This window comes from Neltuma alba, unplaced genomic scaffold (genome assembly GCF_004799145.2).
Source record: "Neltuma alba isolate B1F8T4 unplaced genomic scaffold, ASM479914v2 tig00012743_pilon, whole genome shotgun sequence".
NCBI lineage: Eukaryota > Viridiplantae > Streptophyta > Magnoliopsida > Fabales > Fabaceae > Neltuma > Neltuma alba.
Window position 1 is genome coordinate 1 of NW_021637159.1, and position 22,460 is coordinate 22,460.

Genomic DNA, 22,460 nt, shown 5'->3' on the forward strand with positions numbered 1-22,460 from the left:
AAGATGCATGACCAAGACGACAATGCTGCCACCTATGCTTATTAATGATCACCCCTAGCTGACGTTCCTAATCTCACGATAATACAGTCCGGTCCTTAATTATAGGTCCCACAAAAATAAACACTGTGATTTGCAGTTTTAATTATATTTCAGTCATTATAATGAAAGTCTAGTTTCCTTGTTTTTCGAATGATCTCATTACGGGTCTGTGTCTGCCTTCGTACGTGCTCCTCACCTGGGGACTGTGTCTGTGTGCATGTAATATGGAAAAGGGCCTGTGTGGTTTAATTACTATTCCATAAGTTTAAACTTTATTTCTTGCTGTTGCTCTTGATGACTTCTCTCATTCATGTCCGCTGTGCATTAATATTATTGCCTAACTCTAATTTAACTTGGACAAATATTACTATGGTTCAAAGTTTTTTTAATATCTTTGACTTGTTGAGCAATAAATTTATTGTTTGATGATGATGGAGATGCTCTGTGGTCCAACCTTAAGACCTACTCTATCTCTCTGTTTCATGAAAGAATTTCATAAAAAAAATTGAAATTACTAAATATTCTTCCGATTCTAAATATAAAACATATTTTGTGACGAATTTTAATCTAACTGATGAGATATAAAAGTTTGCAAATCAGCGGTCAATTATTTGTAAATATCTGTTCAAGAATAATTATCTGTAAACCTATTTCGTACGTGCGTTAATGAGATTGTGTTTCTTGTGGCCCCGGGGGGGGGAAGAGGTCGTGTTAATAAAAATCATGCGATGAGGAGTTTGACTAGTCCAACCATTAATTATTAACGATATATACCTATCTTAAGTGGTTTGGAGCGGATTCAACTGGTTGCTATCCTCACACATTCTTTAGCCCTTCAATTTTGTCCCATGTCCACGATGGATCAGTTCTTAATTTAACCAAGTTACATATGGCCCTACTTAAATTCCCAACACACCGGAAGATTACTAATAATTATACTAAGTTACATATAAAAAATTAAAAAGTTGATTATAATTTCTTGAATATAATGTCAATAATTTGTGGGCATGCAATCCTCTTTTAATAATTACAACTTTAAATTCAAAGGTAAAATTTTCTAAAACATCTACTAATTAAAAAGGTTATTATAAACTCAAGGGGTGGTCAGAAGAGCGAGTCGTGGGAGACTCGGAGTAATCCAGATCCGCTAGTCTTCGTGTTTGTCATCTAGGTAAAAAACAAATCTCACAAGACTGACTTTTCTTGGCCATGGCCTTAGTGGGGTTGGAGCTTATTCCACACGCTGCTGAAACAACATTATCTCACAATCATCAGAGCATACTTTTCTTGGGTTAGAGTCTGAGCGAAACAAGAAATTTGTGGCTCCTGAAATACATCGAAGCGGAACACGCAACATGCAAGAGCAAAAGAAGCCAAGAATCGTGGCGTGAGAGTGGGAGGAGAATGAAGAAAAAGGGGATTAATATGACTGCAAACGAAGTTTTATAACTAGGACCGGATGTATTACTATCTCTGATACTTAATATAAAAGCTAATTGATTAATTTAAGTATAATAAGTAGACGTTCTTCCCACAATACTTTGCTTGCTAATAATATGTATTAGATAAATTATCATTTTATGAAACTTCTAATATGTGCAACTATATATTATTAGGAATATTTTGAAAAAAAATGAAATATAAATAGAAGAAACAAAACAGATTTGAGTTTATATTTAGGACCGAATTGAATGTATCGAAGGTAATATTATTGGTTATTTGTCAGTCCTGTTTTAAGAAACGGTACACTACTGTAAAATATATAGATTTATCCTAATTGAATGAACATGTCTTGCTTTTCACCCTAAAAATATAATTACTATGACAGCATGCATATGAGTTAAGAGATCCAGTCAAACCTAAATCTGTATAACCGGTTTGGCCAATCTGCGAAATTGTAATATTATCGGATAATTTTCGTGGTTTTTTTCACTGGACTTGTTTATTTGATATGCGTCAATAATATCATTATCGTCTGTTTCTTTTTTTAATATTAATATCATTAAATTCCAGTAATTTGATTTTCAACCCTAAAGATTGTTTATATATATCGGAACCTTCCGGTACGCGCATATAATCTCCTCATGAGATTAGTCAAGTCAGACGTTTTGGAGTTCACTGTCAGTCTGCATGATAATTTTAAATTAAATTAGTTAAGGCCTTGATTAATTAAACCCTCCTTTTTTTTTTTGGGAAAACGATAGCCAGACACCTAAATAGAGTTTTAGTGTACAAAAAGTCAAGTGAAACCATATAATTAATTCTATTCCAGCTGGATATATAATTTGCAAGCAAGAATTGAACATTGAGCAATAAACATTTGGAATATAATATTTTTGCCTACTGTTATTACTTTGTGAAACTTTGTCTCGATATGCATTATTAATATGTTCCTTCCATATCCTCTAATTCTAAATATAAGAATTAAATAATGGACTCGGACACTTGTTTAAGCAAGAGTTGAATTTTTACCAGTAGACTTGGACAACAAGTGGTTAATAAATTAAAGGAAAATTAATCTTTTAGTCCTTGTACTTTTAACTTAATTGTGACTCAATCTCTCAAACTTGACTCGTTATGACTCAGTCCCTGTAGTTTTTAAATTGTGATGACTGGGTCCTTGAAATAGCTAAAACTGGGTGAGTCCCTGAAAACTCGTCCACGTGGCAGAATAAAAGCTGAGATGGCATCTTAATAAGCCACATCAGATTCTTAACTGGAAAACGAGGGAGGGAGAGAGGGAGGCGCGTTGAAGAGGAGGTCGTCTTCTTCCCTTAAACCAGAGCACGCCGATACTGATCTCAAATAAAAATTCATCACTGTCGTCTTCACTGGGCTGCAGAGGCTGAGCTACTATTCTTCTCCTTATTATCATAAAAATTAACAACAAAAATCTATCTATATAATATTTAAATGGAGGTGCGAAACTTACCCTCCACGTTTGTGGAATCAGTCAGCCACATCATGTGTTTAATCAAGGATATGCCTCTCATATATGCATACATTGCTGCCCAAAGAGTTTTTATTGTTGGAAAATTACCAACACTAAACCAAACGCATTTGTCATAAATAACCCAAGTTACCTTCAAACGAGTCTCTCTGTCTCTCTGCTTCTGTTGGCATCCAACTCTAGAAGCAGTCCCGGCGTCTCTCTCTCCTCACGTTGTCACCACCTTGGTCAGAGGAGAAGAATACAACCAGAGAATGATCCTCCCTCAGTGAAGACGAAGTGATGAACTTTTATCAGACCAGTATCGGCGGCGTGCTCTGGTTCAAGGGAAGAAGACGACCTCCTCTTCAACGCGTCTCCCTCCCTGCCTCCCTCGTTTCTAGTTGAGAATCGGATGTGCCTTGTTAAGATGCCATCTCAGCTTTTATTCTGCCACGTGGATGAGTTTTCAGGGACTCACCCAGTTTTAGCTATTTCAAGGATCCAGTCATCACAATTTAAAAGCTACAGGGACTGAGTCATAACGAGTTAAAACTTGAAGGAATGAGTCACATTGAGTTAAAAGTATAGGGACTAAAAGATTAATTTTTCCATAAATTAAATATCCAGAACATAGGCCGATCGAATCCGGAGCTTACATGGCCTATAAAACTGTTGGATGTAAAATCCCAGAAGAGAGCAGAAGCATTTGAAGAAGCTAAGGTTGGGTATGGAAGGATAAGAAGTGCTGCAAAAGCTGTTTATGCGAACTTGAGCGATGAGGCCAAAAGAGAAACGGTGGATTTGTTCAGGTCAGTGGACAAAAATGGAGACGGCAAGATAAGCCTTCAGGAGTTCCTCACATCCTCCCACAAACACCACAGTACTGCTCGGCGGCAATAATCTAACGGCGAATCGCAGGATCTTCGACCTCGTCGATCAAAACGGCGACGGCACGCTGCAGTTTGACGAGTTCTTAACTCTGGTTTACATGCGGGCGAGCCCCAGGCCATGGTGTAATGGCTGCGGCAATTTCATCGCAGGTTTGTTTTTCAGCTGTACGCAGTGTCGTCTGGGGAACAAAGGTGTCTGGGAGATGACTTTTGATCTGTGCATCCCATGTTATCATGGAAGACGATTTGTGCATGAGCATGCTGATTTTGAAGACAACTATTCGCTTCTAGCCAGGATGCAACACTCGCCGTCATCCCCATCCCCATCCCCGGTGCGTTCCTCCTACACAAATATTCTAGACCCCCCCCTCTCTATACATATATGTGTACTTTAATTCTTTGATCCTAGTATAACAATTAGTTGAAGTATTTATTTTTGTTTGCAAATTTATAATTTCTTCTGAATTCTCTTAATTAATTATATATATTAAGGGGTTTTTAATGAATGATGAACTAGTGGTATTAATGCAACCAATTAAAATGAATACTTTAAGAATACCATCATACATATGTGTTGTTTTAATAAATAATTAACTTGATTTTTTTTTATTTCAGCGAATTAGCTATGTAATTCTTGTGTATGCGAACCTGAGCAGAGCATTAGTATGGGTGGGTCAAATGAAAAAGTAATTGATTTAATCTATGCTACTATTGTCTTTTTGCCTTTCCAGACAATTAGCTCTCCTCAATCAAGTGATGCATCAAATCGAATGAAGGTGAGTACATATATACTTCACTCTTTTTTTTTTTTTAAATCTCCTAACTTCAATATGCTTCTTTAAATATAGCACTCCAACCAAATCTATTTCACATGTTTGTTAGTTTCTTCTAAATTACTCTTATTGATATTTTTTAATAATAATCAGGTAAGAGAAGATGAGAGAGAATTAAAACAGATACTTGATTAGGATGTTTTAGGAAAAACACATTATATTAACTAACTTAATTAATATTTTTAATCTATTCAAATTAATTAATTATGTTTTATATTTATGACCAGAGAATTAGTATTAATCAAATAATATTACCTTGTTCTTTTTTTTAGTGGAATTTTCTTTTAATGACATCATCATAGCACTTCACATAATGTTTGTTTGGTAACAGTAAGACCAGAGAGCGGCCTACGTATTGGATGAAATTATAGTTTTAATTTTAAATAATACTACCTTTGGTTCTTAATATAGGATCTCATTTGATTTTATTTTAGTTCTAAATATAAAACCCCAATCTACTTTGACTCTAATATTTATGCATTTTTTTCAAGATAGTCTTCTAACAATGGTAGTTCTAGCCATTACACTTGATTAACAATGATATTTTAGAAAGATAACACCTATTTATAACAAATAACTAACTTAACTTCTTTCCTTAATCTCTTCGAATTAGTTAACTAGTTCTTATAATTAAGACCAGAGGTAATATAATAACATCGGCAGTTGTTTTATCAGAATAATTAATAATAAATGTCGAACTGAATCATTGAAAAACAGGAGATATATAATATTTTAATTTGTGGGTAGGAAATATACCAGATATTTAAGGGAATGTTTGTTTCTTTATGGATGCTGTCCCTGTTGTTTACTCTTAAAATATCCAAACTAAAAAAATTATCGCTCGTCGTTTCTAAATAACGAATGACTCAGGTTTTTCTTTAAAGTGAAAACTATTTTTTTTTTTTACTTGCAGACCTACATACATGGATTAATAGTTTTTTAAGCTGATTGCAGAACATGCTTCGATCTAATATGATTGTATAGAACATGCCACAACGATGTATTAAAAAAAGAAGAAATTACATTATTTTTCATTACTTTTGTTAATTTCATGAGGATTTTAATTTTGTTGATTTGTCAGGAGAAAGTGAAGAAGTCATTTCGGAGATTCGCGGATGTAGTGTCCTTGGCAGCAGATGTTGACCAATTGTCATCCCACATCGCATGATCTGCTGTTTCGGATTCGACTATGGCTCGTTAATTTTAGGGGAAAACTATTTTATAAATATTTATATTTTCTTTAATTTTCACTTTGATATCTATACCTTTTTTTCTTAATTAAATTATTTAATTTTATTTTTTAAAGTATTATTAGCTCTTAGATAGGAAGATAACAATGCTAGCATGGCAAAATTACAAGAACTACCAGCATTAACAAAAAAAAATTAAAGAATTTAAAATGAGAGAGAAAAAAAGAAGAGGTGCCGGTTTGAAAATTTATTATGAGAAATTATGGGCATTTGCAAAAAGATTTTCTTAATTTTATACTGTAAGAAAGATTAGTTGTTTGTTTGTCTGCATAATTCTTCGTGACAATTTTGAGCAGGTCCCCGCGATTTAAAAATTAATAAAGCCATTACTTCTAACTTTGCATATTTAATTTGTAAACATTTAATTATTCATGTGTCACCATCTTTTTGTTGATTCATTAATCCAAACGAAATTCCAAAAACCACCTCACAAGCTTAAAGGTATGGTAGCCAGAAGTTTCAAGTTCAATCCTGCAGATTATTTGCGTACAGAAAAATTGTCATTATTATCATGAATAAAAATTTGCTCAAGTGCTAAGAAAATTTTGAAAGTCTTATGAGCTTTAATTGCCTCAAATTGTTTTTAAAAAGTATTTTCACAGAAATTAAAATAAATTTTTTATGCATACTATAAAATTATTTTTAAAATTATGATTTAGTTTTCATCTAAATATTGTTTTTAGATTGATGAGTAAAATTAAAAAGGACTTTCGACTTCGCCGAAATATCCACACAAGCTTACATTTGCATTTAGGATATCGCTATAAAAAAAAGTCATTGCTCGAGCAGAACCCCGAGTGAAAAATCAATTTCACTCATTCTAGCAGCAATTAAGGGGGTGTTTGGGAAACCCAAACCATAGTTTCAGAAGCCTTTTCCGCAAAACGAGGTAATCTCCTCCACATATTTACTTCGTAATCCGTAAAAACATTTCTGAAACCATGTTTGGTTTCTATCCAAACACCCCCTAAATCAAAGAAGGGAAAGATTGGAAGCTACGGCCCCCTAATGTCATACTGATAATCGATATCTTATGGACAACATTTTTTCTGTTTTGTTTTGTTTTTAATTTTTGCTAGTTCTTTCTTTTTTTTTTACCCCTCCTTCTGCAAAAATTTTCCCTCGTTCCGGCGGTACTGTGTCAGATGATCCGTTTGTAAAGTTGAACGCTTTCTTGTCTGTTTGCCGAGTATCTCAGTGTTTCTCGCTTTCTCTCTGTTTTTTTAATCAAGTGAATATCCCATTGTTTGGTCGTTTTAGTTTCTCCGTTATCCTTTTGCCACTGGCATCCTGTCACTCTGTGACCGAGTGGCGGGAACGTGACACTGGAGTTCTGTTTTCAGAGCCCAGTCTCTGTAAACACTCTCAAACCCTAGTCTTTACTCGTTTAGTAGGAAATATTGCTGTCATATTTGGGGAGAAATCAAAACGTTCATTAAGCATTCCGCAATGTACCGGCTAGCAACCAGAAGCATAGTCGTTTCATCACCTCGTTGGCGTTCCCTTGCCCTCTTCCTTCGCTCTCCAGCACCCAGATACTGTTCATTCGTCCCTTCACGGGTCCTCCTGTAATGTCCCTCTTTCGCTCTTGTTCCTGAACTTGTTCATAGGTTACATTTGATTTGTATGTGCATTTGGTTCTGCTTCATTTTGTGGGAACTCCTAAGGAGCTCTTTAGTTTTGCCGTTCTTTCCTACTTGGAAAAAAAAAATGGTACAGTTAATTGTTTCTTGCTCAGGCAGGGCCAGCAATATATCTTTTATCTCTAGGAACAACTCGGCGGAGCATTTGTGCTTCTTATCTGTCATTTTGGATACAACTACTAATAGCATTGCTGGGCCTAAATAGAGATGGCGCCTTTTTGTCTTTTTAATACTTGAACCGTCGGTTTTGGTTGAAGAGTATCAGGTTTCTCTCACCGATGGTTCTAATTTGTCATTTTGTCTGGGAGAATGTTTTATCATACGTTTTGAATTTAGTCGACAGGAGGAGGGGGAGAGGGAAAGTTGATGGGTGCATGCGCGTATTTTGAATCTGAAGGTTGCAAGTAAAATCTCATGTTATTAAATCACACTCCCCCCCCCCCCCGGGGCGGGGGGAAGTATTAAAATCATACTTTACTTTTAGGTGTGTATGAAGTGTGATAAAAAATAAGTTCTTTGATGAGCAATGCTATGCATGCATGGTGGATGAAAACCTGATAAAAGCACCTTAAAACCACAAGCATGTTTTGCAATCTGATGATAACCTAAGATAATATGGGGGTTGAAGTTGCTGTTCGTAAAACAAAGAAACTAAAAAAGGAACACCGAGATTTCAAACAAAGAACAAAGCTGCCCACTCCCTCTTCACATCTTCCATCAAAAAGGCCTTTATTATAACAACAAGATTCTCTCTCTTTACCCAGGCAAAAAATTTCTCGCTTTCTTTTAGGAGGCTGTCTTATCCTCCTTTCATGAAGTTCTCTTTCTTTGTCAGAACGTTTCTTTTTCTGTGAAATAATAAAAGAATGAGCTTAAACAAGGTTTTGAATTTGAGTTTTATGGATAAAAAGTCATGTTGGAAGAGTTTCCCTTATCTGGGACTTGATCCCGCTCGAATCAGAATTAGTTGGTTGTACTAGATAGCCAAGTTGAAGTTTGCAATGTCAGCTAGAACCATAATGGTTAAGATCAGTTCATGATATAATTTGATACAGATTGTCTGTTCTACTCTTTCAGCATAGATAAAATATATTACAAAATCATCAATCCAATTGTAAAAATAATGGTCCTATTTGTCAGTGTTGGTTGATTGAATAGTTTCATAGCGCGGCAAAAACTTAATAATGGAAGTTTAATGTTTTACCTTGTATATTACTTTTTTTTGGCATAGCATCTAAATTGCGGAAATTTTTGAACAGAAGAAGTGGACATATTCAGAGGATATCTTGTTTCAAAGATGGGAAGATTTTGAGGGGAAGCAGTAGAGCAGCCAAGAAACATAAATCTCCAAATAATAATTTAGATGATAAAGATCTTTCTAACATATTTTGGTGGAAGGAGGTGCCAATCATTTCCATGTTTAGTTAAATCTCGAGATTATGCATAATTGTTTAAATTATATTATTTTTAGTGAGATATTGAATTGAAAGCTATCTTCCATGTCCTTTTTGTTCCCGTCCCAAAACTATGGCAGAAGATGCAGATGTGCAGAAAGCCTTCGACTACTCAGCTGGTTAAAAGGCTTGAATATTCCAATTTGCTGGGCTTGGACCCCAACTTGAAGAATGGAAGGTCTGAATTTAAAACATTGATGACATTACTTTTTCCTTTTTCTTCAGTCTTTATAACTGTCAGATGAAGACATTGGTAGCCGGGTTTTCTTGTGAGACATGTTTCTGAAACTTTGAATACACAGTTTTTAGGGCTTTACAATGTGCATATGAACCATTGTTTAAGGTCTCTTGATTCACTTGGTTTAATTGTGTTTAGACTTTAGACATTGCATACAGGTTTGACCTCTAATATGATATAGTGTTACGGCCATATAATTAATGATCATCTAAGTGCTTAATTGTCATATGAATAAGAATAACAGATGAGAGGAGTGAGTTAGGAAATTATTAGGCTCGAGGCTCTAGATGGACCAAAGGATGAGGAAGGCATCTCTGTCGGTTAATGGAGATTCTTTTCCTCCAAATCTCTCTCTCTCTCTTCTTTCATCCCCCCCTCATGACAAAATCGAATTAGAGCAGCAATGCACCAGCCAGCAAATTGCACATTTTGATGTAGAAAAGGCTATCAAGAACGGAGCAAAAGCTGTCAAATGTAGAACTGGCCGAAGGGATGCCAAAACGGATGACTCAGTCAAATCAGTCAACAGAATCAAATGGAAAGGGCATCAGGCATTAAAGAATGGGAAAAGATTCTTTCCCACCTGACCCTTCTGCAAAGGAATTTCTGAAATTCAGCTGCGAGGAAGTTCTTGGCCGGATTTTGAATGGGGAGGTATATACCCCAGCGAGCAAAAGGAGTTTGGGATCAGTACATAAAAATCTGGGTCAAGAATTGATGCAGCTAAGACAAAATGGAAGCATTGAAGAGTGTCAAGGAGTTTCGCAAAGTAAAGATATCTGAAGATCTATTGACTGATTTTTTTACAGCTTAATCAAAAGAAGATATATAACTAGAAATGTAAGACTGACCGGGCAAGAGCATTATTGGACACTCTGAGGGGTTTCATTACCTGCATGTGCTACGGATAATTTCATTGTATATTTAGTCTTCAAGACTTCAACTAAAGGAAAAGTTGACTCTCAGCTCTTTATCAGTTTAAGCCAACGCTTAGGCACCCATGTAAACTGTTTATTGTTCTGGGGAATATTGAAAAATATTTCTTACTCTCTAATTCTAGCAATGCTATTATTATTGTTAACTTGATGCAAATAGAAATTGTCTTGCATGCAGTCTTAAAGAAGGAACTCTCAACTGGGAGATGTTGCAGTTCAAATCCAAATTTCCACGTGAAGTTTTGCTCTGCAGAGTATGTTGTGTTTATCCCTTTTTTTTTTTGGCCCGGGGGGGGGGGGATTGTGATCAGGCATTGGTAGAACAGTTTCCTTGTCTAAATAAAGCCTCGTTTGGTACTCAGATATGATTTCTGTGTCTAACCTAAATGTTGTGCATTTTTTCCTGGTAATTTGTCGCCAATTTTTCAATTTTTGCTCAGGTTGGAGACTTTTATGAATCTATTGGAATAGATGCTTGTATTCTTGTTGAATATGCTGGTTTAAACCCTTTTGGTGGTATGCGGTCAGATAGTATTCCAAAGGCTGGTTGTCCTGTTGTGGTAATGGCCTTTTGCTCTTGTGCATGTCACTTGTTTTTGAGATTTTAATGTTTTTTATTGATGGTCTGATTGGTTACCTTTATGCTGAAGACCGATGGATAGGTTTAATTGACCTTTTTTTTTTTTAAAAGATGCTGGAGATGGGGATAATTAATCATATTAAAGAAAGGAAAAACAGAAATTATTCCAAAAAGGAAAAGTTGAAAAAAAGAAAAAGAAAGAAACTAAAGCAGATCAATACAATGTCTGAAAACATGTGACAAAAATGTCCAATCTTTCTGCCTATCGGACAGAGACACACTTTTAAGTCTTCCAATTTTTCACCCTGCAAACTTTGAAATTGATGTAGAATTGAGGAACACACTCGATTTTCACCAAAGACCCAACAAAGTTTTTTCCATAATGAAATCACCACTTAATTGTGTAAAAATAAAGGAGCAATGGATTCCATTGAACCCTTTTCTTTTTGGTGGAGATGATGCTGCTTTTGTGCTTTGAAAATGCTATCAAAGAAATTGGTTCACTTGTTCCTGCTCCTTTAGACAGGGTCTGAAGTTATTATTTTATCTTTGCCTTTTCTATTTTCTTTCTGTATCTTTTTTAATTTGTACTATTGATAGTTAATGAGGATAGCATAATATATAAAATCGGATAAACATTGCTCTGTGCAGGCAGCAATGATTCTTTTTTTTTGGTTAATATATATTTTTTAAATATTTACCATTGTTAGTAAGTGAGAATATTATTGTATATCAACAAGGGCAAATACTTCTCTCTGTGTGCAACAGTGATTATTTATTATAATTGGTTTATTTTATATTTAAGCATGTCTTTGCTTGCAGAATCTTCGACAGACTTTGGATGATCTGACTCGTAACGGGTTTTCAGTGGTGCGTCTATGACTTGTATAACTCTATAGTATCCCATGCCAAGACACATATCATCTTTTGTTGCCCATGGCATCCGTTAGGATGAAGCATGAGGATGCTAAGCTTCTATTTATGCATAAATGCTGAATTATCTTGTAATGCTTTTCCACTAATTTTATTTTATATGATTTTTGTTGAATGCCTGCATTTTGGTCATTACAGTGCATAGTGGAGGAGGTTCAGGGTCCAACTCAAGCACGATCTAGGAAAGGTCGCTTTATATCTGGGTAATTGAAAATTTTGACGTTGCCTGAAAGCTGGTAGTTTTTCCTTTTCTATCTTTTCTTATTTCGTTTCATTGACAGAGCTTTCTTTGATTAAACACCAGGAAGACAAATATCTTTCTGGCTAATGTTTTATATTCTTTCCGGCACATCTACTTCTGTATAGATATTCATTTAGCTGTATTTGGCAATGCTTATATCGCATTAAGGTGGTATGCAGGTAGCAGTGGAGGGGAATGAATGATACCTGGCTGAAATATTTTATATGATGATTTGTTTTGGATTTTTAACGTTTGTTATCCTAAAATCCAATGCTTGTCGAAGTTGTCTTAGCTTGTTGATTCAAATTTCAGGCATGCTCATCCGGGAAATCCATATGTGTATGGACTTGTTGGAGTTGATCATGATCTTGACTTTCCAGAACCAATGCCTGTTGTTGGTATGTAACTTAGTTTTTTTTTCTTTTTGTCGTCAATATTAGCCAAATTGTCTGTTGCATACTATCTTTATGATCTTTTGAGATTGTATTCAGTGTGAATAGCTGCTTAGCGTGCTTTAACATATTGCTGTTTATCTTTACTTTCTGGGATTCTGGTTATCTTGAATTCTAATTTCTTCACCGAGAAATTAATATTTTTCATTAATTTTAATGATAAAGTGATATCCTCTTGGTTACTGTAATAATTTCTCAACAGCTCTGCTTATGAGCTGTTCGACTGTCATTTAAACTTTCTGCATGCAGACTCACAATTCTTCTTTGATATTGCTGTTTTTGACCACTTTGAAAGGTTTCATTCTGATGATACTTGGTTGTTTTAGGGATATCTCGTTCTGCAAGGGGTTATTGCATAAATTTTGTGCTTGAGACCATGAAGACGTATTCTTCAGAAGATGGTTTGACAGAAGAAGCTGTAGTTACAAAGCTTCGCACTTGTCAATACCATCATTTATTTCTGCACACATCTTTGAGGAAAAACTCTTCAGGTCTGCCCTCTTTCTTATGTCTTCATCATTTCATTTGAAGGCAAAATTATGGGAAATCATAGATACAATGCCGTGGCAAAATCCACTATTGTTCCATATGACTTGACATATCGGGAGGCCTCTCAGTTCGCTTTTATTTTATTTAAAAGTTATAATATCATTGAAAAGGTTTTCTGATGAAAATGGAAGTTGCAACTGGAATGGGAACATACTAAGAGGCTATAGATGGTTGCTATAGCTGTGGGAAGTTTAAATGCTATAGATATTGGTTTAAAGTAGACTGTTTTTAACCATTTCCTAGAGAAGTAGAAGGCTGATAGATAAATAACTTTTGGGAAAGTCTCAAGGTGTTAAAAGTACCTATGTATTTTTTATTAGGATATAGACATAGTGCATCTATTTGTAGAATGGCCCAATTTGTAAGACAGGTAAAAGTTGATACTCTCTTGGTCCTAAATATAAGATCCATTTTGTAGTGTAAATTATATGCAAAATGGGTCTTATATTTGGGACCAGAGGAGTATTATTTTTCTATATTCTATCTGCATTATTGTGTCTAGGGGAAAATATGTTCTAGACAGTTATAGACAGTTACAAGTCCTTTTTTTATGCAGTCTTAAAATGTGTAGGTTACAAATATGAGTATTGTCTTTACAGAGACATTCCGCTGGGGGGAATTTGGTGAGGGAGGCCTCCTCTGGGGAGAGTGTAGTTCACGACATTTTGAATGGTTTGATGGCAACCCCATCTCTGACCTTCTGGTTAAGGTTTGGATCTATAAGATGTCTCTTATGACTTGTATTTCTAATGTATGTGTGCATGAATGCAAGTATTTGAAACAATCATTTGTTTCATTTTTGACTGTGTTAGGTGAAGGAGCTTTATGGTCTTGAGGATGAGGTTACATTCAGGAACACTACTGTTTCTTCAGAAAATAGGCCTCGACCTTTAACTCTGGGAACAGCAACGCAAATTGGTCAGTTTAAATTTCAGTGAAAGAATTACTGTTGGGGATATTTTCTTTGCCCATAATTTCTTGTATTTCATTTTGCAGGTGCCATTCCAACGGAAGGGATACCTTATTTGTTGAAAATACTACTCTCGCCAAATTGTACTGGATTACCTGTGCTGTGAGTTTAAAATTTGTATATTTTCATTATTTAATATCTTTGGAAGTCATTCCAGGTTTATTATGGATCGCCTCTCCTTTTTACTTTCGCGTTGAGTGTTTTGATGACTTGCATTTTCATAAATATGGCAAAACCGTGTTCTTTTTCATTATTAATTTTTTTTATTTTAATTTTGAACTACAAATGACGGCTAGGGAAGTATTGCGCTTAAAGACTTTTATAATGCTTCATTTTGCATCATCCCGTTCGTTCTTATGCAAAATGTTCTACTGTTCTTTTTTTTTTTTGGGGCTCTAAAGAGAGTTTGTAAGTGGAGAAGAGTGAAGAAGAACAATTATGCGCCACCAAACTATCCTGGCTGTTGGACAGGTTTATTTTGTCATGCCGATTAAAGTTGTAAACTTGCAATGGTGCAGATAGTTGTGTAATCATAATTTTCTAGATTTGGTGATTGAGTTTAAATTGCTCGTTGAAGTTCTTTTTACTTCTCTTTGATTCAATCTCTCCTATTTTTAGTAATTAATCCTGAGTCAATTGCAAGTTTCTTTCCGTCTTAATTTCTTTATTGTGGTCCTCAGGTATGTTAGAGATCTTCTGTTGAATCCTCCTGCCTATGAGATTGCATCAACAATTCAAGGTGTGTTGCAATATATTTGATTCTCGTTGGCATCTGCAATATAACTGTCAGTTCTTATTCTGTAAATTTTATCTTGTTTTGTACTGTAACTTAATCCTTTACTAATTCTTGCCCCTATCTTTTTGCAGCAATATGCAAACTCATGAGCAGTGTAACATGTTCAATCCCTGAATTCACCTGTGTTTCATCAGCAAAGGTTGTATTTAGGTTGCTTCTGTGAAGAGTAGATGAACTTCAGACTAAGCTTATTGCATTTAATTTCTCATAATAGCATATGCATCTCACTGATAGATTGGAGAGTGCTTGTACTCTTGTAGAAGATTTTCTGTGTGATTAAGTTTTAATCCTTCTGCAGTGGTGACACGTGAGAATTAAACAACGATTAAATTTGTGGTGAAACCCATATTAGTGCCAGGAAACATGATTTACGGTAACTGAATTTCAACAGGCAGATAAAACTTGTAAGTTCTGATAAAAATTCGAGGTTAAAGCAATGGCATGGGTGCAGAACTTAGGGGCTGAGCTCTTGTGCCTTTCTTCCTTGGTAATATTCTGAATATGATAGCTATAAGAATCCTAGACAACAATAAGCACCAAAAGCTTTTTCTTTTAATTCATAACGCCAAGACTTCTAGATAATTATAAAGTCCTAATACTTTGAAACTCCAAGTTACTTTGGAACGTTAATAATGAATAATTGGTAAATTTCTACAGTTGCTAATGGTGGCATGTGACAATAAGTCAAAACGTACAGATTGATCTAAAACATTTTTACTAGCATTGCAAAATCATTAGCTGATTGCCCCTGATTCTATTATGGGGAATCTGGTGATGAAAAGGATGAGATCCATGAGGAGAATAGAATGTAACAAGTGAACACAGCTGTATGGTGTGTGTCTGAAAACCATTCGCTTGCTCATTGTTAATAACAGTATGGAGACTTACGTAGGGGCAGTTTTTCCACACAAGGAAAATGGGGACTGTTGTTTGATATAAAAATCAACACTTTGCTTTGCTTTCGATACAGCAGTGAAAATACTGTGCTCTTTTTCCAATTATTCAAGCAGTCTCGACTCTTGATCTTTCAATATTATTCTGTTCATTATGCTATTGCTCTTGCTCCCCCTTATTTCAACTATTTTACTGTTTTCTACTGCAAGTGTACGTTCACGTGTGATTCTTCCCTTGTTTGTGCAGCTTGTGAAGCTACTTGGACTGAGGGAGGCCAATCATATTGAATTTTGCAGAATAAAGCATGCACTTGATGAAATACTGTTGATGTACAGAACCCCGGAGCTCAATGAGATATTGAAACTTTTGATTGATCCCACATGGGTGGCAACTGGCTTGAAAATTGATTTTGAGACCTTGGTGAGTCACCTAATTTGCATGGGTTACTTTGGCTTCGCCTTAATAAATGGAGAGCAACCATTTAATTTTTCTTCTTTAAGTAGGGAGTAATCAAGCTAAGCCTAGCCGACATGGCAAACGCTAGTTTGTTCAAGCATGTTGAATTAAGATATACTTGGTCTGGGCATGAACCTGAGCTTTTGTCAAGCTAAAATCTATGTCCATGCTTGGCTCCTCTAATGAATGAACTGAGCTTGAGCAATTTTGGATGACATCGTAAATGTGATGACTTCTTAGGCACATAGATTAATTAAGCATGAGAAAGATGGAATCTGATCAATACCATGAAGAGTGGCAATCTATGGCATATGATTGGAATGTGGGAAATTGTTGATTTGTTGAAGGGAAACAATCTTGTGGGGTGTAATTATTTATTGCCGCTGTTTGTTTCCTTCATTTTCTTAATACGGAAAGTATCTTAGGGATGTACTATTGTGTTTTTATCCCCAGCCTTGCTCTATATGCTGTATTTTAGCCAGGGCAGGATAACAAGAATGGATGTCTCACAGTGTCATTTTCCTTTATGAGCAATTAAATTCAAGGCCTATTGCAATAAATACTTCTATCATGCCTTTTTGTTTGCCTCTTTAGGATTGTGTTTGCTTGTAAATGTTTGTAATGTTTTCTATTTTCTAGGTTGCTGGATGTGAAGTGATCTCAGATATGATTGGTGAAACAATCTATCTGGATGGTGAAAATGATCAGAAAATCAATTCCTTTTCTGCCGTTCCTGATGAATTTTTTGAGGATATGGAGTCTTCTTGGAAAAGTCGAGTCAAAAGAAACCACATTGATGATGCATTTATTGAAGTGGAAAGAGCTGCTGAGGCCCTGTCTTTAGCTGTATGTATCTGTAGTTCAACTTGGCCTGTTTTTTGCAAAATGAAAAGGCCTTGATTCTAGATTGTGCATTCTTTTTCCTTCATGTGGATTCTCAAATGCTATGTAATTTATGTTTATGGTTTATTGTGTTTTGTTATTACATGATTTTTTGATAGTTAAGGAAATAGTTGCTTCTGGTGCTTCATAACTTCCGGCCTAAGGTGTATTTATGTGGTGATAGTATTATATAGATAGGGTTTGATGTGTCAGTGACTGTGTCATATTTTCATCATCATCGTCATCAATTTGTACATTTTGGTTTGGCCCCTTCTCTCTCCCTATCTTCTGCCCTCCAAATAGTTCAACAATTGTTATTTTTGTAGATGTTTCATTTGCATTATATTCGGAGGACTTTTTTCTTTCTTTCTTTCTTTTTTTTGTCTTTTTTTTTCCCCCGGCTGAAGATAGCACCTGTGCAGGTAGAGGAAGATTTTGTTCCTATAATCTCTAGGATAAAAGCTACTACGGCCCCACTTGGAGGCCCAAAGGGAGAAATATTGTATGCTCGGGAGCATGAAGCAGTTTGGTTTAAGGGCAAGCGCTTTGCTCCAACTGTCTGGGCTGGTAGCCCTGGGGAGGAACAAATTAAACAACTTAAACCGGCTTTAGATTCTAAAGGTAGAAAGGTTGGTGAGGAATGGTTTACCACAATTAAGGTAGAAGCTGCCTTAACTAGGTATGCTTAGGAGAACCATAGTCATTTTCTTTAGTTACTCAAATATTTATCTTTTTTCTGCTAATGATTATAAATGACGAGACGCTTATGTCAATTCAGGTACCATGAATCTGGTGAAAAAGCAAAAGCAAGAGTTTTAGAACTTTTAAGAGGGCTTTCTGCTGAACTTCAATCCAAGATAAACATCCTTGTATTTGCCTCCATGTTGCTTGTTATTGCCAAAGCACTATTCTCTCATGTGAGGTTTGTAAATGTTTATAATTGCTTCTGCTAGAGATATTATATATCTTCTCTTGGTGCACTCGTTTATTTGGCAAGATAAGATGAATTTGATTAACATGACTGTTATTAGATGTCTTCATTTGTAGGATATCATTGCAAATACATGCAAAGAATTTTGATGACAATATTTTGTCTGTGTTCTAGTGTGCTTTTGTTGGAACATGATATTAGGGCTTGAATTTATTTTAAGCTAAAAAGTTTCACTATAGCAGTTTTGCTTAACCAGTTAACTGTGATGGCAGCATTAATGAAGCGCTGTGAATCTTGTAGCAGAGAATCCTTGTTAGGCTGTAGTGTGTCACAGAAATGGTCGACTTCTATGGGAAGACAGTAAATCATACTTTCAATTTAATCATATAACTTCAAATGAAGTTGTGGCGGAAATTTTAACTTGAAAAAAAAAAAAAAAAAAGTCCCTTAAATCAGATTGTGATACATTCTTTTACTTTATTTTGGAACGTGTGTAAAATATCAGATACTGATGCCTATCTTACTGAGTGGATGGATTCTGATTTTGATCATTGATGGCTCACAGTGAAGGAAGAAGAAGGAGATGGGTCTTTCCCACGCTGGCAGAACCCCATGGGTTTGAGGTAGTAATTGATGAGTTGTTTAATGGAGAAAATTCCTCAAGACACTGGATGTTCTGTTAGTATTTTCACTTTGGTGTAATGAATGTTCTGTGTTCTCTGCCTCCTATTTGCATGTCTTGTATAGTTGTGTGACTTCCATGATATTTCAAGTCTTAATGGAAAGCTGCATCTTTTGAGGTAACTTGAAACCTAGTGTGCTTCTAAAAACATGCCCGCAACTTGCTTTTACAGCAAATGGTAAAATCTTAACAGCTTCACTTTTGTTTATTTTACTAGGAAGTTAAAAGTCTTATAGCTATAGCTGTAGGACTCTAATAATATGGGATTTGGCAATATTTCTCTAGGGATTGAAATCATAATTGAATCAGTTGCTGGTTGCTTGTGACTATAAAAACTAAAAGAGTACCTACAATGATCCGTAAATCTGAATGTTTTCTTCCTTACGGGCTTAGACCTGAGTCTAGGAATTGAAATTTGCCAAGATAAAGCTGGAGACGCATACCATTTTTTGCAATGCGTTGACACTATTACACCATACTCTGCATTTTTTCAGCCAAAATGCATTTGCGTTTGTTGGTGTCTATGCATGTGCTCCTTTTGGCAGAGGCATGCTCACGCAAATCTCTGATAAACACATAAAAATTAGGAAGTAGGTGAACTTGCTTAGTTGTCATTCAGCATATCTTCTTTCAAGCAAATTGTATATATGGATTTCTTGTAGGTGGATCACTAAAGGGATTTTTATGGATTTGTTGGTTGTGGTGTATAAATATCTATCAGACTTCATTTAATAAAGCATAGAAACTAAACCTCCTTCGTCTGTGATCCAAAATCACAGTTTATTATTGAGAACTTGTTTTAAGTAGCGGTTACACTTTTGTTGCAGAATGCTAAGACGGTGGGTGAAACCAATAGACTGAAGATAGTTGACCTGTTACCATATTGGTTCAACGTAGCAGAAGGAGGTGCTGTGCATAATACTGTTGATATGCAGTCATTGTTTCTCTTGACTGGACCAAATGGTGGTGGTAAATCAAGCTTACTTCGATCAATTTGTGCTGCTTCACTTCTTGGGATATGCGGATTCATGGTTCCTGCAAAGTCAGCCCTGATTCCTCATTTTGATTCTATCATGCTTCACATGAAGTCGTTCGATAGCCCTGCTGATGGGAAAAGTTCATTTCAGGTTTGGAACTGATTCATCCTTTGCATGTATGGAATATTTATATAATTTCAAAGTAATCAATGTAAAGCGTGCTGAGGCTCGGCTTCTGGAAAAGACCATGTGTACTGTGTAACTTACCCCAGCCTACTTATTAAGGCTGACAAACTGCCTGAAACCTGTCACCACTAGACCACATTTAGTGGTTTCAAGCCTTCACGTGCTATAGTTTTAACTGCTGGTGTTGATGACTTTAAAAACCCTCATTTACTGCCATTAATATAGCCAGATTTTCATAGTTCCCTTCAAACGTTGGAAAGTACTGTCTAAATCAAATCCCTAAATAATAGTTGTCATGACAATCTATTCATGGTTATTTGTCTAATTAAAATGCCTATAATGCATGCCCAATTGTTTCAAACCCTTTTTTGTGAATGACATCAACTTAATTGCTGGAGAATTGCTGAATTCTCCATCAATTTATAATCAATCATTTTTACCAAACTTACATCCTTCTATCTTTCAGAATGCGCGTGACAAAGGCTAGGTCATGGTGGGTCCTTAGGCTCATCAGACCAGTGCTCTCGTGTCTGTATGAACATTAATAGTGTTGAGCGGAAAAAAAGAAGATAGTGACCATTATTGCTCTCCTGTGATTAAAAGAACTGCCTAGCAAAGGAAAGAAGTTAAGATAAAGATTGGTTTAGGACATTAGGAAGTTTTAGGGTGATTAAGGTTGATTAGATTTTTTTTTTTTGGGTGTGATATTCCTCTTTCTTGAATTAGATATTGATAGATACATTATGGTGTTATGCAATTAATATAAACGACTTGGTGGGATAAGGCTTCTTGCTGGTGATATTCCTCTTTGCCTACTAGTAGTTTGACGCCAAGATTAACATATCCTGGACCTGACAATATCCCAGTCTTGCCTTTGCCCTCTCTCACTCCTTACAGCCAGCAGCACTTTGACAATATTAGGTTCATATTGTCATCTTTTATAATGGGGCCTTAAAAGTCTATCTAATGCTAGTATAAATTAGAGTTTGGTGTGAAAGATGAACAAGAAATTTTTGATGTTGTACTTCTCTAATCAGAGTGTCCTGCAACGTATATGCTGAAGAAAGCATAAAGAGTTGGCAGGTCTCTGTTTTTCCAGATATGAAATTGTTGCGGCCTTGGATGTTTCATTCATGTTGATCTTTATCAGGTGGAAATGTCAGAGCTTAGATCTATCATTGCTGGAACAACCAAAAGAAGCCTTGTGCTTGTTGATGAGATATGCCGAGGAACAGAAACGGCAAAAGGAACCTGTATCGCAGGCAGCATCATTGAAACTTTCGATGAAGTTGGTTGTTTGGGCATTGTATCCACTCACTTGCATGGAATATTTGATCTGCCTCTAAACACCAAAAACACTGTTTACAAAGCAATGGGGACAGTATGTATTGATGGACAAACAAAGCCAACTTGGAAGCTGATTGATGGGATATGTAAAGAGAGTCTTGCATTTGAAACAGCTAAGAGGGAAGGAATTCCTGAGACTATTATCCAAAGAGCTGAAGATCTTTATCTCTCAGTTTCTGCGCAGGAATTGCTTCCTCGGGAAAATTTCTCAAAGAAAGACCTAGCTTCTCATGCAAATGTTGATAGTTCCAATGAATCGCATCTCCACTCCACCAGAAAGGTTATAAAAAGAGGTGCCAAAGAAAGAATGGCATCAGTTAACCAAACAGAAATTTTACGTCGGAAAGTTGAGAGTGCTATCTTCTCAATATGCGAGGACAGGATGATGGAGCTGCATGGAAAAAAGAACATATCAGCGCCTACTGAGATCAAGTGTGTTCTAATTGGTCCAAGGGAACAGCCTCCGCCATCAACTATTGGTGCTTCAAGTGTTTATGTGATTATCAGACCAGATAAGAAACTTTATGTTGGAGAGGTACTAAATATATTACTATGAAGGATTATTTATTATCTTCTCTTAATTTATTCTTGCCCCTTGTCTAATGCGGATGCTTACTTTTTCGAATGGTTGCTGAGCTGGTGATAGACTGATGATCTGGCGGGTCGAGTTCATGCTCATCGGACAAAGGAAGGAACGCAGGATGCATATTTCCTCTATTTCCTTGTGCCAGGAAAGAGCCTGGCTTGCCAACTAGAAACTCTGCTCATCAACCAGCTTCCTGCTCAAGGCTTCCAACTAACCAACATTGCCGATGGTAACCATCGGAACTTCGGCACATCTAACCTTTTATCAGAATGTGCCACTACTCACTAGATAAATGTAGGAAAACTCTACCTTTCAGTTTTGTAATCTAGCCAGTCATTTATACAAATGTATGGCTCTTCTAATGTGTATATGTTGTCGATTTCACAAGATGAGGTAATTCAGGAAGCAGTGACTGCAGCATTTTTGTTAGATATAGTTGCAGCAGCTGCATTACTGTTCTTCCCTGCAAAATGGGAGGAAACTATTATTTTGATCAAACAAGAAAAGATGGGAAATGTTCATTAATAGCACGTCTCATTTCGGCTTCGCACTTATCGTATGTTGTGACCCATTCCGTGCACTCAATTTTGCGTTTTTTTAACAAAAAAACAGCTAGTTAGTGTCTCAATGAACTTCTCTGCGGTCGCAGATAAGCTAAGCATCGCCATTAACGGTGATAACAGAGAATGAGACTTAAATCCTTCGTTGACTCGTCCATCCAGTGGATCAAACAGGGGTTTTGATAGATTTTCCCATTCATACTCGTCCAATCCATCACACTTGT

The 22,460-nt window shown here is 36.0% G+C and overlaps 2 protein-coding genes across 3 annotated transcripts; both read left to right on the top strand.

The window, feature by feature from the left end:
• Positions 1 to 3,598: 3,598 nt before the first annotated feature.
• LOC114730574 (uncharacterized) lies at positions 3,599 to 5,946 on the top strand (the record flags this gene model as incomplete). Its single annotated transcript, XM_028917669.1, has 4 exons — positions 3,599 to 3,780; positions 3,821 to 4,193; positions 4,593 to 4,637; positions 5,776 to 5,946. Coding segments are annotated over 4 exons (687 nt in total), but the record flags the coding sequence as incomplete, so codon positions are not given.
• A 1,157-nt stretch (positions 5,947 to 7,103) lies between these two features.
• LOC114730550 (DNA mismatch repair protein MSH1, mitochondrial) lies at positions 7,104 to 22,226 on the top strand. Of its 2 annotated transcripts, none has more exons than XM_028917634.1 (22): positions 7,104 to 7,512; positions 8,847 to 8,988; positions 9,122 to 9,219; positions 10,393 to 10,468; positions 10,655 to 10,774; positions 11,617 to 11,664; positions 11,866 to 11,930; positions 12,281 to 12,366; positions 12,747 to 12,911; positions 13,569 to 13,678; positions 13,782 to 13,887; positions 13,966 to 14,041; positions 14,620 to 14,678; positions 14,807 to 14,874; positions 15,876 to 16,049; positions 16,725 to 16,931; positions 17,390 to 17,646; positions 17,746 to 17,889; positions 18,464 to 18,521; positions 19,408 to 19,707; positions 20,894 to 21,625; positions 21,737 to 22,226. In XM_028917634.1, the coding sequence occupies exons 1-22, from the start codon at positions 7,394 to 7,396 to the stop codon at positions 21,962 to 21,964; spliced, it is 3,438 nt and encodes a 1,145-aa protein (XP_028773467.1). In that variant the 5' UTR covers positions 7,104 to 7,393; the 3' UTR covers positions 21,965 to 22,226. The 2 variants fall into 2 exon arrangements, with proteins under 2 accessions (XP_028773467.1, XP_028773468.1); XM_028917635.1 differs by having other exon boundaries at positions 8,850 to 8,988.
• The last annotated feature ends 234 nt before the right edge of the window (positions 22,227 to 22,460 follow it).